The sequence below is a fragment of the Lipophrys pholis genome (genome assembly GCF_963383615.2).
Source record: "Lipophrys pholis genome assembly, chromosome: 9".
Classification (NCBI taxonomy): domain Eukaryota; kingdom Metazoa; phylum Chordata; class Actinopteri; order Blenniiformes; family Blenniidae; genus Lipophrys; species Lipophrys pholis.
This window is the reverse complement of record NC_137639.1, coordinates 17317100-17335020: the sequence shown is the minus strand read 5'-3', so window position 1 is coordinate 17335020 and position 17921 is coordinate 17317100. Positions and strand designations below refer to the sequence as shown.

Genomic DNA, 17921 nt, shown 5'->3' with positions numbered 1-17921 from the left:
AATTTCTATTATCTGCGCTGGATGTTTAGATTATCATGTAAATAGGGGGATGTGCCGGACGACGGTAGGCAGGAGCTGAGGGTTAGTGAACAGAGGAGATCAAATATAACAGCCGAGCGATCACCACATGGGAGAGCCGAGACACATGCAGAGGAGGGAGGTAAGCCACTATTTCTCCTTTATTTCTTCGTCCTGAGGTGGTTCCTTTACTTTCTTTTAGTAGGGAGCTTGCAGAAGAGAGACTTGGAACACTTTGTTAAAGACAAAACTGCTTCATCAGCATTGTTAGAGTCTGCTCCAAGATTACCGGAGTCCAGCTGACAGACGGGTGGTACAAAAAGCTTGACAGCTCAGTTCAATAGATGGATAGGCACATTTCTTTCTTAATACTTCTCATGACACAGGTGGAGGAAAAGATATAAAAACAAAGAGAATTTCTGCGATTAACCAGCAGATGAAGGATCCAATGAAACAGATCATATTTTTTTTGTGTTTGTGTTTTGTGTAATTTACAACTGAAGTGAATTAAACATAAAGAAGAAGAAAGAAACCTCACCGGGTTTTGTAAACCTGAGGACTGTTCTAAACAAATATCTGCATTTCCATTTTTTTTTTTTGTTAACATCGCTGCTGGATGCCAAACTGTGTGTTGTTTCTATGACAGGATGTTTTAATATGACAGATTGGGATTGTTTTTTCTTTCCTTTATGATTCTGCTTCATATAAAGTGATTGGTAACAGAATCAGTCTGAAAAACAACAACAACAACAAAAATCAATTTCTCAGCCATGTCTGCAGGTTGCTTAAACTGGTGGTTCTTTGGTTTCGTCACTCTCCAGGCATGCAATACGAAAAAACTTCCTCTTGCTTAGTCACTAGTCTATAAGAGCTGCGTTTCTATCACACATGTTCACTCTCATTTCCAGCAGCTCAAAACAGAAGAGGGTAAGAGAACAGCCTTTTCCAAACCTTTAAAGGTTTTTATTTTGTGCTCAAATCTCAAATCTATTTATCTCAATTTTTAGTTCTTTATATCTCCTTCATGTACAGATATAGACATTGTGTCAGTGACAGTACTGTGTTGTGCAGACTGTGCCTGTGTTGAGACGTTAATTTCCCCTGTGTCGTTAACTCATTAAGTTTATGAGGGTCATCATTTTCACAGCATGTCCAGTATTTGTGCATATACTGCGAACAAGGCCTGGGAGTTAATGATCGAAGCATCATTGCACTGTATTTACAACAAGAAGCAACCAACAACACAGTGTTACACTCAGTTTGTGTACAAACTCATATGCCAGAATGTCACTGTGTCTCCTCATTAGGAGATAATACAGCACTATAATACACTGTGAAATAGGGATAAGGGAAGAAATTAAGAACGAACATTTGAAAGAAAGAAATTATTCTTTATCTCCGGATGGTTTGTTCGGTGTTTGAGCTTGTAAGCTGAAATTTAATGTTTCAAAAAAAATGTATAGCTGTGTGTTCTTAAACCAAGTGTCAAAGGGACAATAGTTTGAAATACTTTGCTGTGCAGTGCGGTAATCTCTTTCCATTCCCTCTTATCGGCAGAGCTCAAAGCCCTCGAGGAAACGATGAGCGCCGGTTTATTGGTGAGGACAGGAAAACTACGCTGTCTTGTCGGGTTTGTTCCGGGCCACTGACCCAATAAGACGCCTCCGTCTCCCGCGGTTCGGACCGCCTGACAGATCAAACCTCCCTCCGCTGAAGTCTATTCATCCCCCCTGAGTCGGGAACATAATGTGACACGTCTCGATTCTTGACTGACTCGACTGACTCACACACACCGAGGCCACCATGCAGCAGTGCCACACTTGGCTGTGTCTCTCTGTCTACATCATCACCTTCGTGCTGGGCTTCCCGGCCAACATCCTTGCCTTCTACACGTTCTGCAAAAAAGTGAGGCACAAACCCATGCCCATCGACATCCTGCTCCTCAACCTGACCATCTCCGACCTCCTCTTCCTCCTCTTCCTGCCCTTCAAGATGCAGGAAGTGATGAACAACATGCGCTGGAACATGCCCTACGTCCTCTGTCCGCTGTCCGGCTTCATCTTCTACATGACCATCTACAACAGCACCTTCTTCCTCACCGCTGTCAGTGTCGAGCGCTACCTGGGTGTGGCGTTCCCCATTCAGCACACCCTGAAGCGACGACCCGTGTACGCTGTTGCTGCAAGCGTCTTCTGCTGGATTTTCTGCGTCGCCCACCTCAGCATTGTGTTTATCATTCCCTTCATTGGCACAGAAGAATCCCAGAATTCCACCCCGGGCTCCAATGGCTCAACAAACGTTATGATGGTTGACAACAAGCGTGACGTGTGTTATGAAAACTTCACACAGGCTCAGCTGGATATCCTCCTGCCTGTGCGCCTGGAGCTCTGTGTGGTGCTTTTCTTCATCCCCTTAGTGATTTGCAGTTACTGCTACATCAACTTCATCAGGGTTCTGTCCAGGCTGCAACACATCGACCGACGCCGGCGTCTCAGGGCCATCGGCCTGGCCCTGGGAACTCTGTTAGTCTTTGCTTTTTGTTTTGGCCCCTATAACATCTCTCACATCGTGGGCATTATTCAGTGGAAAAGTCCTCACTGGAGGGACAAGGCCCTGCTCTGCAGCACTTTTAATGCCTGTCTGGACCCTCTTATTTTCTATTTCTCTTCCTCTGCCGTAAGAGGTACCGTGGGCAATGTGATGGAAGGGTTCAAACGTCGCCTCCACAGGTGCTTGTCCTGTCCCATGTTCCAGGGCTTCTGTGGGGGAATTAACAAGACTCCAAAAGATAAAGAACACAAACAAGGGGAGATCAATGCTATCCGAACTGACTGAAAAGGAGCCGTGAGCAGTTGCCTTTGCTAATTTGTTATTTTTCCATCCCTGGAAGGAGGAAATTACTGCAACGTTTATGTTTTTACCCATGAGAATATAATTTGTAGACAGTGCTACATGTCTGACTATCTGATGAACTCTTTGTTTGCGAGCCAGATTAGACAAGCTTTTTTTTTTTTTTTTTAAATGTTGTGTTATATATAAATCAACTGAGAATGGGTTCTTTGAACTGTCACATAAAAAAAAAAAAGAAGTTACAAGGCTTTCATAAGAAGTCTGTTTCTGCAGTCAGGTATTGTGGTGAAGCGTTTCAGTAGTAACAGCAACAAAATGATCATTGAAGCAACAGACTCGGACATCATCTCTATGCAATACAAGCTGAAAGCTTTTTGACCAGTTTTCATCAAGAAGAGGGCATGTTATCTGCTTCCAACAACATAGTCTTTATTTTGTTAAGCTCTCTTGATAAAAGAAGGAAGAGTGGATTCAAGTGTGCAGAAAATAACAACTCCTGGTAAACCATTCTAAATGTGAACATATTTTTTTCATACTAACATTCTTTTTCCTTACCTTGTGTTTGAATGGTGCTATATAAATACATATGCATTGCCTTGTAATATTACAATGTAAATAAAATAGTTTTTATGAAAAAGAAATCTCCGTTTAAGTTTTGCATCATTCCTGACTATTGCATCATTTTATGACGGCATCAGTTTAGTAAGAAGAGACCCTATTTGTACACACATGCATAAGCAAACATGAGGGAGGGGGAAGAGAAGATAAAAAGGCAACCCACACAAAGCCTATTTTCATAAATGAATCACATGATAATACATTTACATTTATACTGATCGAGATATAACCCAGTCAGTGCTGCTTGTATTTGCATGCACGCACGTGTACCTGAAGGAGCAGAGATAAGGACTAAGGTGTTGTTTTTTTTTAAAGAACAAATGATTAATTTTAGGACCGCGAGTAAATACCCACACGTCTCATGAACTCAAAGGTAATCACCAGATTAAGCTCACTATTACTTTAAAACCCATAAAAATAACAATATGGTGGTGTAGTGAATAGTATTCTTATTTTATAGAAAGAAATCTCTGGTTTGAGTCTGTTTGATATATGTTGAGGGAGAACAATAGAAAGTTTTTTGAGTGGAAAAAAAAGCATCCTGTTGTGGCACCCATTATGCGTTTATTTATTCTAATACTGTAGATACTTCAGCTTGCTCTAAATGTCATGTTCATTATTCCTGGCAGATTTTTTTTCCCCCTTTTCTTTGCTCTTAGCAGTGTGGGCAGGCCTAAATTTAAAACAAACTTCCTCCAACACGGGAATCAAGATCCAACCCCACACGCTGCGCACCTAAACAATGCTATCACACAGGCAAGCCCCAGCATTGGCTGTAATCCCGTTTTGTGAGGATTAGGCCTGTGAGGAGGTTGAGCTGATCACTGTATCTGTTTGACAGGTGGATCATGCATGAAGCATTCATTTTGACGCACAAACCCCAGTGAATCACTAAGATGTGCAAGCTCCCAGCCTCCAGGGCACAATAAGCAAATCCAAAAAACGCACTAGTCAGCATGCCACCGCCAAAGAAAAAAAATTACTGAGATAAACAGCTTTGATGTGCAGAAGACAGTCTCTGATGCGTCAGTGTTTGGAGGGATATACAGTATGAGAAAGGTAAATATGCACACACGTGAAGTGGTTTCGGATCTCTGAGGTGAAAATAAGCATACTTCTGGAAAATAGGAGAGAGAGAGGGAGAGAGGGAGAGGGAGAGGGAGAGGGAGAGAGAGAGAGAGAGAGAGGGAGAGGGAGAGGGAGAGGGAGGGAGAGAGAGAGAGACAGAGAGAGAGAGAGAGAGAGAGACAGAGACAGAGACAGAGAGAGAGAGAGAGAGAGAGAGAGAGAGAGAGAGAGAGAGAGAGAGAGAGAGAGAGAGAGAGACTCAACTAGCATTCACATGTCCTGAAGATTTAACCAGTAACCCAGAATTGATTGTATTTCTTCAGTGAAGATTCTCCACGTGAATTTGGATGATGATGTTTGTCAAAGGTTGGTCTGCTGGGACGAGCCGCCCAACACCCAACGGTCCTTTTTTGTTTTCCCTCCTATTTCATTTTCCTGGAAGACAATAATTGGTTATTGCGTCAGTGTTGACTTTTTCCAAACAATGTATGATAGGTTACAGGGATAAGCCAGCGAGCGAAGCAGAGAAAATGTGCCCTGTGTGATCTCGCCTGCACGTTTCTGTGTGCGCGTGTGTGCCTGTCTACACACTGTGTGTGTGTGTGTGTGTGTGTGTGTGTGTGTGTGTGTGTGTGTGTGTGTGTGTGTGTGTGTGCGCACATGTGTTTGCCAAAGGCAGAAGAAAATATTGTACTCACATGGCAGACATCATTTCCCTTGCACCCGGGAATGTTTGACTGCTGTAAGAGCAAGATTGCATAAATTAAACATATTCCTCCCCCCCTCACCAACATCTTTCTCTAATTCTTGCCCCAAAGAGGTTTACTCGCTCACCTTCCAAGAGAAACACAACGGCCATTGCAGACAGGAAACACATCTTGACAATATTCAAGTATCCAATCAGCTCATCAGGGGAGGCATCTGGAAAGTAGAACAAATAAAGAAAAAAAGACAAGGAAAAAAAAAGGCAAACACTGATTAGCACCGACTTATCTTGTTATTGAGCATGACAGGGTGAAATAAGGGAGGTTGAACAGGCTTCTACTGATGGACACTCTCCTCCTCCTCTCTGGGAGGAGAGGTATTTAAACATTGATTGCGGAAATCATTAATTTGTTCAAGTATGCAGTATTGCAGGCAATCTGTTGCCTTGGAATGATCAATGTCTGACCCACATTGACAGTCAAGTAGGGCAAACGCTGAGCGGGACACTTGTAGTATGGAGGTTGTGTTGCGCACTCTGCATCAGTGCAGATTGTGTTATTCTGGAGGGAGTTATCTTTAAAGTACAATAAAAGGAGCTTTTAGTATCCAGTAAAAGTCACGTTCAGGGCAGGTGACTGACAGCTGGAAGCCTTCCAAGACTCTTGGAAATTTCCTACTTGAATCATCATTTTATGAGCGGCAGAGCTGTCTTATCACATAGTATTTAGCAAATAAAAATTAAATTGTGTCTGGATGCATAGCCTATAAAGTTGTCCGAATCGATAATTTCATGAAAACACCGGATGAAACGAGTGGTGTGAAGCAGGTCAGACATGAGCTTTCACTTCCTTTCAGCTCTGGGGAGCTTTTCTAGGAAATCAAAAAAAAAAAACCCATTCGTTATTTCCCTGTCTGTTTTTTGCTCACAACTCTCTCTTACTGCCCTTTTCTTGACACAAGGGAGAGATGCTTTCAACAAAAGAAAAAGAAAAAAATACTACCATATACTATTTGCCCAGTACTAAACAGCAGACATGAAAAGTCAGCAGGTTGCAACTGAACTCAGTCTGTGGTTAACACTCAAGAGTAAAGATTGAAATTCTGAATTAAGCTTTAATAGAGCTCAATTAGATTATTTCACAAAATCCATTACTCTCTAGTACTCTGAGACAACCACTGCCCACCCGGAGAGAACATGCAGCCTCCTCGAAGAAACCCGAGCCCTGAACCAAACCACAGTGAGACATTACTGCGTGCCCTGATTGTGGATCACTGTATGATTAATTCAGTGTTCGTGCAGTGACATGTGCTCAACATTCACCGAATCGGTGATTCATGCAGCTGAGGTGATCTTCCTTCACCTCAAACACATCTTAATGTTTGAAGCCATCTGCCAACCAAAATGTTCAAAAACAAAGTTAAATAACCTAAACTGGAGGGCAGTACACACTGTTCTGTTCGTTATGCTGCTGAACATTAAGACTGAATAAAGTATCAAAACAGAATCCACTGATATTACCTCTGCTTTTATTTTACTGAAGAGACCAGATTAAATAAGTTTTATAAGTCTTCTTCAACAACTTTGAGGCCGTGTGTGTGTGTGTGTGCATGCGTTGTTTTGTTTTTCCAGTGAATGTGTGAAATTTATTTACCCCAGGTGAAGGAGGCAGTCAGAGCGCCGGTCATGGCCGGGTGGTCTTGCACACCACATGTGAAGATTATCCCTGCTTTTAGGGATTGCTTCTTTGGCAGGAGAAAAGCACTGAACAGGTACATTTCCTGTTGGTTTGTGTCCGTTATCTGGAAACACTTTGAGAGGTCTGACGGGGCCGAGCTCGCCAACCAGCCGGCCGAGTGGTCAGACACGTTGCCTCTGGTGCCGTTGGTCGAGAGTGTGCAGTTGGTGACTGAGAGGTGTTCGGTATCAGCTGCTGCTGCGCTTTGGTACGTCCAGGTGAGGCTCAGCGTACTGGGGTGAAATCCCCCCGTGAAACAGAATAGAGCCCACTCCCCGGTCTCTGGGTCTGAGGGAATCTGGAGGAAAAGTTTGGGGGCAGAAGGTGAAGCTGGTAGTGGGAAGAAAAGGGGACAAAGAAAGAAGCAAACAAGATGTGTTCATTCAGATGACCAAACTAGGTCAGTGCCAACGCAAATAATAACATTACGAGGATGAAAAATAGGGCAGAAATGTGAAAAGAGAAAATGTGGTGGTATTAGTCATAATGCAACCATCCATACAAAGGAGAAGTCAGGACAAAAACCTGACTGATTAAAGGGTAGAAATGAACAAATTGGAGTAGAGAGCTTATGGGCTATGATCAAAATGTAGACCTTCAACATTTTCTGGGAGGCAGAAAAAAAAGAGGGCAAAAAATAACATACACAACAAAACAGAAGGCATGCACTTATGACAAATCTGCACGGCTGATGTGAACTATTTTATCACACATGAGATTCTCTGACTCACACTGCATCCACTGTTTCTGCTATTTACCTTAATAGACTAAAGGTCTGCAACCTTTATGACCAGAAGAACCATTATTGCCCCTGTCACCATAGAATTGGTTTGTCTTGAGCTACAATGCAGAGATTATATCTAGAATAAAGATATCCCAGTTTATAAACTATATTTTATACAGTTTTGATATCAGAAATCACCATTATTGATCAGGTAAGTGACATAGAAGAATTGGCACGTATTTCAGTTGATAAAATATTGAAACAAACCAGTATTTTAGTGTCACAGGTACCATTTCAAACTGTGAGATGAGTCCGTTTGAAAAACAGCCTGGTGGTCATCAAAATGAAATATACATGTGTAGTCACTACCAGCTGAGGAGTTTGTGGGACTGCAGGGACGCAGGTCACACCAGACCAACTCCACCAACTATATATCATTAACGTGTGAAATGTGACTGAAAATACACTCACACATTTCCAAAATGATTAAAATGTTTAAACGTGTCAATGTTAGAAATTCTGGAGGCAATGTTCCACTCAAGGAAAATCATAGAGGAGTTTTAGTTTTTTTTTTCTTTTACGCATGAAAGATTTCCACATAATAATTTGGCAATCCCTCCCTGCCTTGTTTTCTGGTGGGTTTCAATTCCCTGGGCAAGATCGATACAAGGCACCGCACATAGTGCCGGGGTGATTATTTCTAGATCTGTCATGAAACTGCTCAGGCAAAAAGATGAACTCTGAGGGAATTTCTCACGACTTGAATTTTTATAGATTGCGCCTGGCTGCTTGCTTTATGGTGATACATGGTCCTCACCGGCCCTTCTATCGAGCTGCCTCGCACTGAAACGGCGCCTCTGGTTTCACGAATGATACAAATGAGACTTAATTTCAAGCACCTGAAGCAGAGCAAGCTTTAATGGGTAGCGGGTATGTGCATTTCTGTATCAGCGTATTTGTTTCTCACCTAAAACAACCAGCTCGGTACCATTGCCCCACTCGGGGTCCTTCTGCAGGACGTTCACTTCGCAGTAATACCACCCGCAATCCTCCAGTGTAACCTGAGGGATTACCAGGGAGGAGGTTTGATTCTTCTCCACGACGACGTGTCTGGATGACTTCAGGATGAGCTGCTTTTCCGGCTTCATTCTGAACCACTGAACCCCGTACTTGAGGGATTCGACTTTGAAATGACAGGAAAGGGTTGCTGTCTCGCCACGCATCACGCTGAGAGACGGGGGATACTGTGTAACCCTCAGTCCCTCTGGGGTCGCTGTCAAGGCTAAAGACAAAGTCATTAAAACAGTGTGTCATACGAGGAACTTTTAAAAGAGCTGATCAGACCTGTGGGGTCATCTACAAATACTTTGAATGTGTGTTTAATATTCAACGGCTGACAGCTGGGAGTGAGGTTTGAAAACTCTCCTCGACAAGTATGAAAGTATGAAATGGGTCCTCGATTTAGTATAATTGGATAATTCGACAAATATTTACTGAATCATTCTCAATGTGATAAACTTCACCGAAAACAAAAGATATTCTATTTTCTCCCCAACAAGGTTGAATGCAGTTACAGAAGACTTTGAAAGCGGTTTGATTGGAGAGACTGTTGTCTTGTGATCAAGTGAATATTAAATCATAATGCTGAATTGCTGCAGATCAGACAGGCAGTAATACAATTGGTAGCTCACAGCTGGAGTGCAGTCGACAAAAAGAAGCAGAATCACTTTTTTACAATATCACAATTATTTCTTTTGACATCTCACTATATGATGATGATGATGATGTCCAGCCTACATATATGACCATAGTTTGCAGGGGTCACCACAGCAAGTCATTGCCGCTTGCACAGTAGACTTGGTCATTTATTTATTTATTTGTTAATCTATTTTACAATGTATAAACTGAGCGCCACAAGTTGATCTTCAGTAAAACAAAAGGATGCAGCCAAATGAACCCTGTCACCACATGCCATAAGAAACAGGAGTAAATGTTATTTACTTCTGCTGAACCGACACACATCCTCGGTATTAGTTTAAAAAATATCTTTGTTTCATACTTTGACAAAAGTTCACCAAATATATGCAAAATGTTTCGATATTCAAAAAAAACAACTCTTCAAACAATCTCCTACAAACAGTCTGATCTATCGTTCATTGATTGTATCTCAAATAAAGGTCAAAACTAGATAAATATACTTGATCTTGCTACTTTTTTGCAGCACACTGTTCTATTTTTTAAAAGTTAGAATAAAAAGTATATATAGTAATTGCAGAGTTGAGAATTTTAACTTTTTGCTTTGATCTGGATTAATTACCAGACTATTCATATCGAACAGAGATTTTCAGCGACTATTAATCATAAATAAGTAGAAATTGATGCCACAGGCAGATATGACTCATGAGTGTTCAGACTGACCTGAAACTTGACCTGCCAACAGAAGGAGCAAGCAGAGGAGAGGCTGTACGGACATGTTGTTGCTGTTTGCCACTCAAGTCTTGAGTGGTGGAATAATTTCTCAAGCGCCTCCGAAGTGTGCTGTGCATTTAAAAAGTGTCCATGTCAGCTATGTTCTGTCTTTTTTCTCTGGTGAATGCTAACTTTGGAGGTGATGGTTCATTAATAGGTCATATTTCAACACAAACTCAAATTTCAAAGAGCACAGAGGTGAAAAACCAAAACCCCAATAAACAAATTACACTTGTCAGTGTCAAACAAATAGGCACTTTGTCGACATGCTGACAGAAACCACAGTGCAACTGTAAGCAATCTATCATTAAACTGCAGGTCTTCAACAAGTTTCCTGCCTTCTTCTTCAGGTCTATTAAATCCAAATATTTTTATTTTTAAGTAGATCTTTCCATTTTATAAGTAAACAGTAAAAGTAATGAAATTATATTTGACAAAAACATTATTAGAGGGAGTCACATGTCCCCTTTCTTTATTGAGGGATTCGGTACATGTTCCTGAATGTGTTGATTTATTATTTCTGGTGCAAGAGCCGTACAGTTCCAGAGTGGTCCTAATGAGCTGCGTTATATTGAATTCAGATCCGTTTTCTCTGAGGAAAGGAATCATGTGATGCTCGATGAAACAGTCATCATCAAAGCTGGAAACAGTAAGTTTTAAAAATGGTCTAAAGTCACTGAATCGTAGCTAAAGGAGAGTCACTCTAAAAATACCATAATGTGACCTCATTTGATAAAATAAACATGATGGATCAATTTGAAAATGGATAGTCAGTCACATTATTACTTGTCCACTAAGTTAAAATATAGAGCCTTTAAAATTAGCAATTGCCATCTCAGACTACAATTTACATTTGTATATTAATTTCAATTGAACAATCGAAGTTTCTATTCAGAGAGGATTGTAAATGACAGATGATTGAAATCTTCCTGGGACCACATATGGTGCTGTAGTGTTTGGCACTGTGCGCTCACAGTGGTCCAGGGTACAAGTCCGTGTGTGTGTGTGTGTGTGTGTGTGTGTGTGTGTGTGTGTGTGTGTGTGTGTGTGTGTGTGTGTGTGTGTGTGTACGTGAGAGAGAGAGAGAGAGAGAGAGAGAAAGAGAAAGAGAGAGGGAGACTGTGATTTCCTTGTGATGGACTGGTGACCCATTCAGTGACCCTGAATTGAATAAAGTGGTGGAGTTCTGAGAGATGGAGCCCGCCTGGCATGAAATCGGGTTAATTCTTGACATTCAAGGGGATGTGGGTTCAAATCCTGGTAGCAGCAGAAGGGGATCAAGCTTAAAAACTAGTCAACTTGTTGTGAAGACGCAACAGCTGAAGAGACTTTTGATATTTATGTTTTTGCTCGCATATTGGAGGCCCTAATCTTGACTGATGAATACCACTTGATAGCTTCCCTCTCTGGACAGATCTAAACAAAGACAATATGGGCTTAATTGCGTTAAAACAATTAATTAGAATTGATTAGCTCCCGAAAGCCAATACCAATTTGTTTGATAATTCATGATTGAACAAGTGCAGCTGTGTTGAAGTTGAAGCTGAGGAGAAACAGATGTTTGAGGAGGACAAGAGGAGTTCCCTCCTGGTTGTAACGTCTCTCACTTGGAGCTCCAAGCCAGAAAGAAATTAACACTAACCACCTGGTATTTTCATAGAGAACACGGGTAATGACTGCAGATCAGCGCTATCACGCAGTTATCACTCACTAATTCAAGCAGTTGGAAGGACTGCTCATGACAGCATCCCATCAAACCAGGCTTTCACACATTCTCATGCTGAAGAAAAGAAAAAAGAAAGGTTCAAGGCAAACCTGCAAACACAACAATAACAGACTATTTCCTCAGCACTATGCAAAAAGCAAGTTGAAACAACTTGCCTGACCTCACCTCCTTTCTAACCACAGGGGCCATCAGAGTCTAGAAACAAAGCCACACACAAGCTCTGTTGAAAACAAAACTGATTTTTATTTTTTGTCTCCCTCCACTTGTCGTTTTTTTTTTTTTTAACTCCACTTCATGGATTTTGAAAAGAAAAAAAAAGAAAAAACTTAAAAAAAAGAAAAAAAGGAGAAATGCATACTAAAATCAAAGTAAAAAAAAAAAAAAGACAAGTTCAACGACTAAACAAATAAAAAAAAAAATACAATCATCGCTTCACAGCACTGAACATCTGTCAGGGTTGAAGACAAATGTTTGGGTCCTTTCATTCTGTCTGGTGTGTTTACATTGATACAATCTGGAGAAATGTTACAAACGCTTGTAATCTTGGTGTGTGTAGTGAGCAGACCAAACAACACGCACGCACGCACGCACGCACGCACGCACGCACGCACGCACGCACGCACGCACGCACGCACGCACGCACGCACGCACGCACGCACGCACACATGGCACTACCTCTGTGGGGCCTTCCTGTTGACACAATGCGTTTCCTTGACCCTTTCTGTAACACAGTGGTGTTGAACATTAGGCCCGCAGGCGAACACTTAAACACCACAGTCCAGTCTGGGCCAAAAAAGACAGAAAATCTAATGTTTCAATAAAAGTAGCTGCTATGTGTGATTTGTCCACTTGGGATTATATTGTTTTAAAAAGAATCTTTATTTTTTTTTCAACAAATATGAGAAAATCTATGAAGATCGTGCTTCTTTGTGCCAAAACCACGATGAAATCTGAAGTGGTTCTTATTTATAGGATATGAATTGATAAGATTTCGCTGCTCTGGCCATACTGAGTTTAAACTCGGTTTTGACACTATTGTCCTAACCCAAACCTTCAAGTACCAAACTTAAATCCTGACCCTTACCTTAATTGTATAAAATCTCCTCTTCACCCTTAAAAGTGTGAAACATGTAAATTCATCTGGGTCGCTCCATTTTGGACAATACAGGTCGGACTCCACAAGTGCAGTGTGTTTTTAGTTCTTGGTGCTCACAAAAACAGTAAACAAGTCGACTTTCACACAGTCACTCGCAGCACTCTATTTCTGGTGTCTTCTTGTTGTTGAGATAATGCATTTTCTGCTCCCTTGTCCTAACTTTAATCACCACAACAATGTGCCCAAATCTAACCCTGACCATTGTCTCGACCATCAACCCTCAAGCACATGTTCATTGATGAGGCAGTTTACATTATGGACACTGCAGTGTGGGTCGGACTTTAGGATAATAGTGAGATCCCTGTTTTCTTGCTCCACTGAGATATTTACAAGATTGACACACACACAGTTAACCAACACCTGTTGGAGGATTTGAGGCGATTCCTACACAAAAGCCACATGAGGGCAACAAGACCAAAAGAAACCCAAAGGATAAGCGAAGAAGACAAAGAATGAAGCAGAGAGAAAGAGAGAGATGGGTTCTACTTCGGATTGTAACCGAAGACAACTCAATCTCATAATTATACACAGTGGGGCTCTTCTGGTGAAATTTGTTATTAGTTTTGCAATGAGACATTTTCCAGTAATGGCTCCTTGAGTCTGAGACTTGTTATTTCCCTCTTGAAGCACACCGTACCTGACCGGCCCCCCTGTCATACATCCTGTCACGTAGCGCACCGAACACGGTGGGTACCACGACGACTTCAACGCAACCTGGCATCCCGTCTATCTTGTAACGGCAACATAAATCAACACAAAAACACCAGTTGGCACTGTCACTTGTGAAAGAAATCCAACTTTTCCCTGTCAGCTTGCAGCACCACAACCAATATTTACCCATTGGGTGATTGACAGAGAAAATGCCAGGCGTGGGAGGGTAATTCTGGAAGGCCAAGTAATGGGACTCTTTCTATGTTGGAGATGTGAGGTGGGCGACTTAATGACTAGTGGAGACGCGGTGGGCGCGATGGCTCCATTGTGCTGCGCTTTCCGTGTGAACATCACTGTTGCTCAGCTGGTGGAGTGCAGCATGCTGTTAATTAGCCAGGCGTTCCTGTTCGTGGAGAGGTGAGTGATTGACAAGACACCATCTGTGGTCACAGTTAGGGCGAGACTAGTGGTCCGAGTGCGGAGGCTTTGAATTCATGCAGAATATCTGAACTGATATCTATCTATCTATCTATCTATCTATCTATCTATCTATCTATCTATCTATCTATCTATCTATCTATCTATCTATCTATCTATCTATCTATCTATCTATCTATCTATCTATCTATCTATCTATCTATCTATCTATCTATCTATCTATCTATCTATCTATCTCATTCTCTTATTTCTTGTCATAACCCGGTCTCATACATCGTACCGCTGCATTCATTAGCTGTAGTAATGGAAAAGTACTGAGCCTTGATAGACTTTCAACATTGACTTTGCCCATGAGAACTGAATGAGCCTGTAGATGGTTGGTAAACAATGGATAATTAGGATAATGTATGGGAATTAGCCGTGCTTTGCAGTAAAGGACATTAGCAGGGGATTTAGTACAATGAGAATGATTCATATATAATTGTCACTCCCCATAACATATCCGTTTGGTATACTGACTCCGGTGCCGCAGTGCCTTTTCAATTGCTCACATGATCAAATTATATTCTGCCACGCATAATTTCTTATTATTGCATTGCACACGCTCACCTAATGTTTGTGTAGATATACTAATCAGATATAAGCCTCCAGACACAGAGTGCCAATAGCTGCTGACGATGGCTGATGCAAAAAGCTCCAGGTTGCATCTCTGTTATTGCTGATAAGATACAAAGTATCAGTGCTGCACCTACCAAATGACACAAACAATGTGAAAAAAACAATAACAATGCTCGGCTCAGGGTATAATTATTTAGCAAATAAACGACAAATCCCAGCCTGCGTTGACATGAAAAGAAAAATGAGTGATTAATTCTTCACTGGTTGGAGGTGAACCGTGCTCTCTGAACACACAGTTTACTGAGCTGACATTACAGCTTTCCCAAATAGTTTCATGGAGGGGCTGAAAATCAATGCACAATTAGAGGTGTCTTGTATCAGGCATGATGAATTATGCTCTCTGTTCTAAGGCTGGTCTATAGACACTTGATCAATTCAGCTTCTGGGGACCTGGTAAAGCCTGGCGGAGGAGAAATTGCTCTATTCCAAAGCCATTCAGTCGAATATATTGATTAACCATTGAGTCCTGAATTGAAAGTCTGTACAGGATCTGCTTTACTGTAGCCAAGGTGCTGTAGGACAGGCTCAGCCTGCAGCCACATATACAAGAAACAGTTACATTCACATTTCCGGAGGAGACGTACACTTTTCTTTTTTGGGCTATTCTTCAGTCTTTACGCTGCAGTATCATATTAATCATAATATTTCACTGCAGCTGCAATGATTTCCGCTCACATCCATTTTGTTTTTAAGTTATCTGAGTATTCTGAGTAGGCGCAGAGCTCTTGGATGAACATCAGGTAGGCAATTTTGAAGATTCTTATTTCTAAAACCCATTTCATTATACAAAACAAAACTGTAATCCAGAAAATAAAATGAACTGAATCTAGCTATAAACAAAATAGTTACAAAAGTAGAGATTTTGTGCAAAACATTGAAATGCTTGGTAACATAGAGCAACTTTTTTTTTTTCGTGCACTCTGAGCAACAGCTTCACTGTCTTATTAACAAAGATTCTGTAAACAGATCATCATAACCAGCTACAGGAGCCAATCAACACTTTCTCATCAGGGTGCACTGAATGTAATTAGGGGCTGAGGAAACGTCTTGTTTATATCACTGTAAACTCATTGAACTCCAGTTGGGGGGTTATTTTTACACTTGAAGTAGGCCAGACTGTGTTTGTGATCAAGGCTATGTTAATGCTATTCATATTACATAGTGCAACCATAAATAGTGTGTGTGGTACACCTTCCCCAGGGAGAGGCCACGCCGCTCAAGTTTGGGAGTGCAACATGAGCGTCTGCCTATCTTCCTCTCCGAAATGGAGAGTTCACTGTCTGGTTAGTGTCATCCCATCTCCCCCTGGCTCCAAGATTTTGGATTTGCATTGTCAAGCTATCCTCCCACGGGCACCGTCAGACCAGGGTGCTCTTTCAGCATCCTTATCTACCCTCAAATTGTGCACCTGGGGATCTGCTGCAGTCCTGCCCACAACTCTCTCACCAGAACTCCTGTCACACCACCAGAGTGACTCATTTACAGAACTGTGCAAAGATTCATCATTTGGAGGCTGGGATCCGTGCCCGTCATATAATATGATCGGCTTGGCCCCTGATTGGTCCCAAATTAGTTTAACCAGTCAGTGACAACATACAGAACATAGTCTGACTTCTAAAGATCGAGACGAGAAGAATAGATTTCAGGTTCCACTTTCCTCAACTCATTTCCTGTTCAACTAAAATATCATTGCTCAAGTGTTTTGACAGTAGATTCCCTCCTTTCCCCAGCCTTTGATGAGTCATCATGCACTCAAGGGTAATTTCTTTTCTGCAACCAATACTCATGTTTGGTTGACGTACCTGCAGCTATGCAGGGTTCTCTCCTCACCGCCAGCTTTGGATGTATCCTCAAACTGGAGGGGGTGAGTATCACACATCCAGTGCAATTAGAAACAGTCAATCAAATCTGCAACATGCCCCCTCTGTTCTGAACTCTTCTTTTCACTTCTTTTTTGTTTTACAAACTATTAAGCTCGACTGTACCAAACAATTGACACAAACTATGACTAAAAAAGCAAAGTCTGATTAAAAAATATGCATAGATTAAGAAACTTTTAGCAATTTTTGCATTTCTAAAAAAAAAAATCATTACACTTATTCCGTGCCCATATGCAATTGTGCACATACTGTATATGCACCACCGGTTTGAATCGTTCTCAGCTCACCTAACTTGAAAATGTAATACAGCCGAGTTACAAATTGGGTTGAACCAGCTTTTACAGTGCAGCTTCAGAGAAAGAAAAAAATGTTTTGCATTAAATATGGTGATTTCCACTGAGTACCGATTCATCATCAAACTGGTAAAACACAGAGGACACAGAAAATGCTTCGAATGTGTTCTGAAAAAACCTGAAAAAACATGCCTTGTGTACCAGGAAGAAGTGGTGCAATTTAAAAGCAATTGGAGCTCATGTTCAACATTGATTTAGTTGAGGTTTTTGCTATTTACTGCTCCTTGTATGATGAATAAAAACTATTCATGCCATCGTGTTTCAAAGCTCGTTTTACTTTTAGTGCCTTAAACTTTTGCACAGCACTGTAAAATTCAATCTGGCCCATAGAAACATGTGATTTTGCTGCGTATTTGTACAAATGCTCACATTCAATTTACAAGCACAGCACCAATTTCAAATCACATTGTCTGTTTTCTTCTTCATCTGGACCATTTACCCACAAACACAACATACAATATTTCTTTTTTTTTTTTTTCTTCCCAAAATCCATCTGTACACAAATATCAACGTGCTTTTTTTGTTTGTTTTTTAAAACCCACACACATGACAATATGTTATTTTTTGTCCATATCTTTATCTTCAGCTTTTTTCTTTTTTTCATCAAGGACAGATTATGTACATACAGATGTTATATGTCACTGGAAGACCCAGTAGAACACTGACATGGAACAGTAGGTGAGTGACAAACTGATATAGAAAATGACATAAAAGACAGAGATAATGAGAAAAAAAAAAGTTGGTTGTGACACCGGAAAGTACCAAACGACCTGCTCTTGTGCTTGAAATGGGATCCGTCATTGTTTTTTTTTGTGTGTTTTTTTTGGAGCAACAAGATGCATGCACAATGT

The 17921-nt window shown here is 41.2% G+C and overlaps 1 protein-coding gene across 1 annotated transcript; it reads left to right on the top strand.

Moving 5' to 3' along the window:
* Positions 1-912: 912 nt before the first annotated feature.
* On the top strand, positions 913-3500 carry LOC308115147 (free fatty acid receptor 2). The gene is made up of 2 exons (XM_080472516.1): positions 913-945; positions 1576-3500. Exon 2 carries the CDS (start codon positions 1822-1824, stop codon positions 2851-2853), a length of 1032 nt encoding a protein of 343 aa, XP_080328642.1. The 5' UTR covers positions 913-945; positions 1576-1821; the 3' UTR covers positions 2854-3500.
* The last annotated feature ends 14421 nt before the right edge of the window (positions 3501-17921 follow it).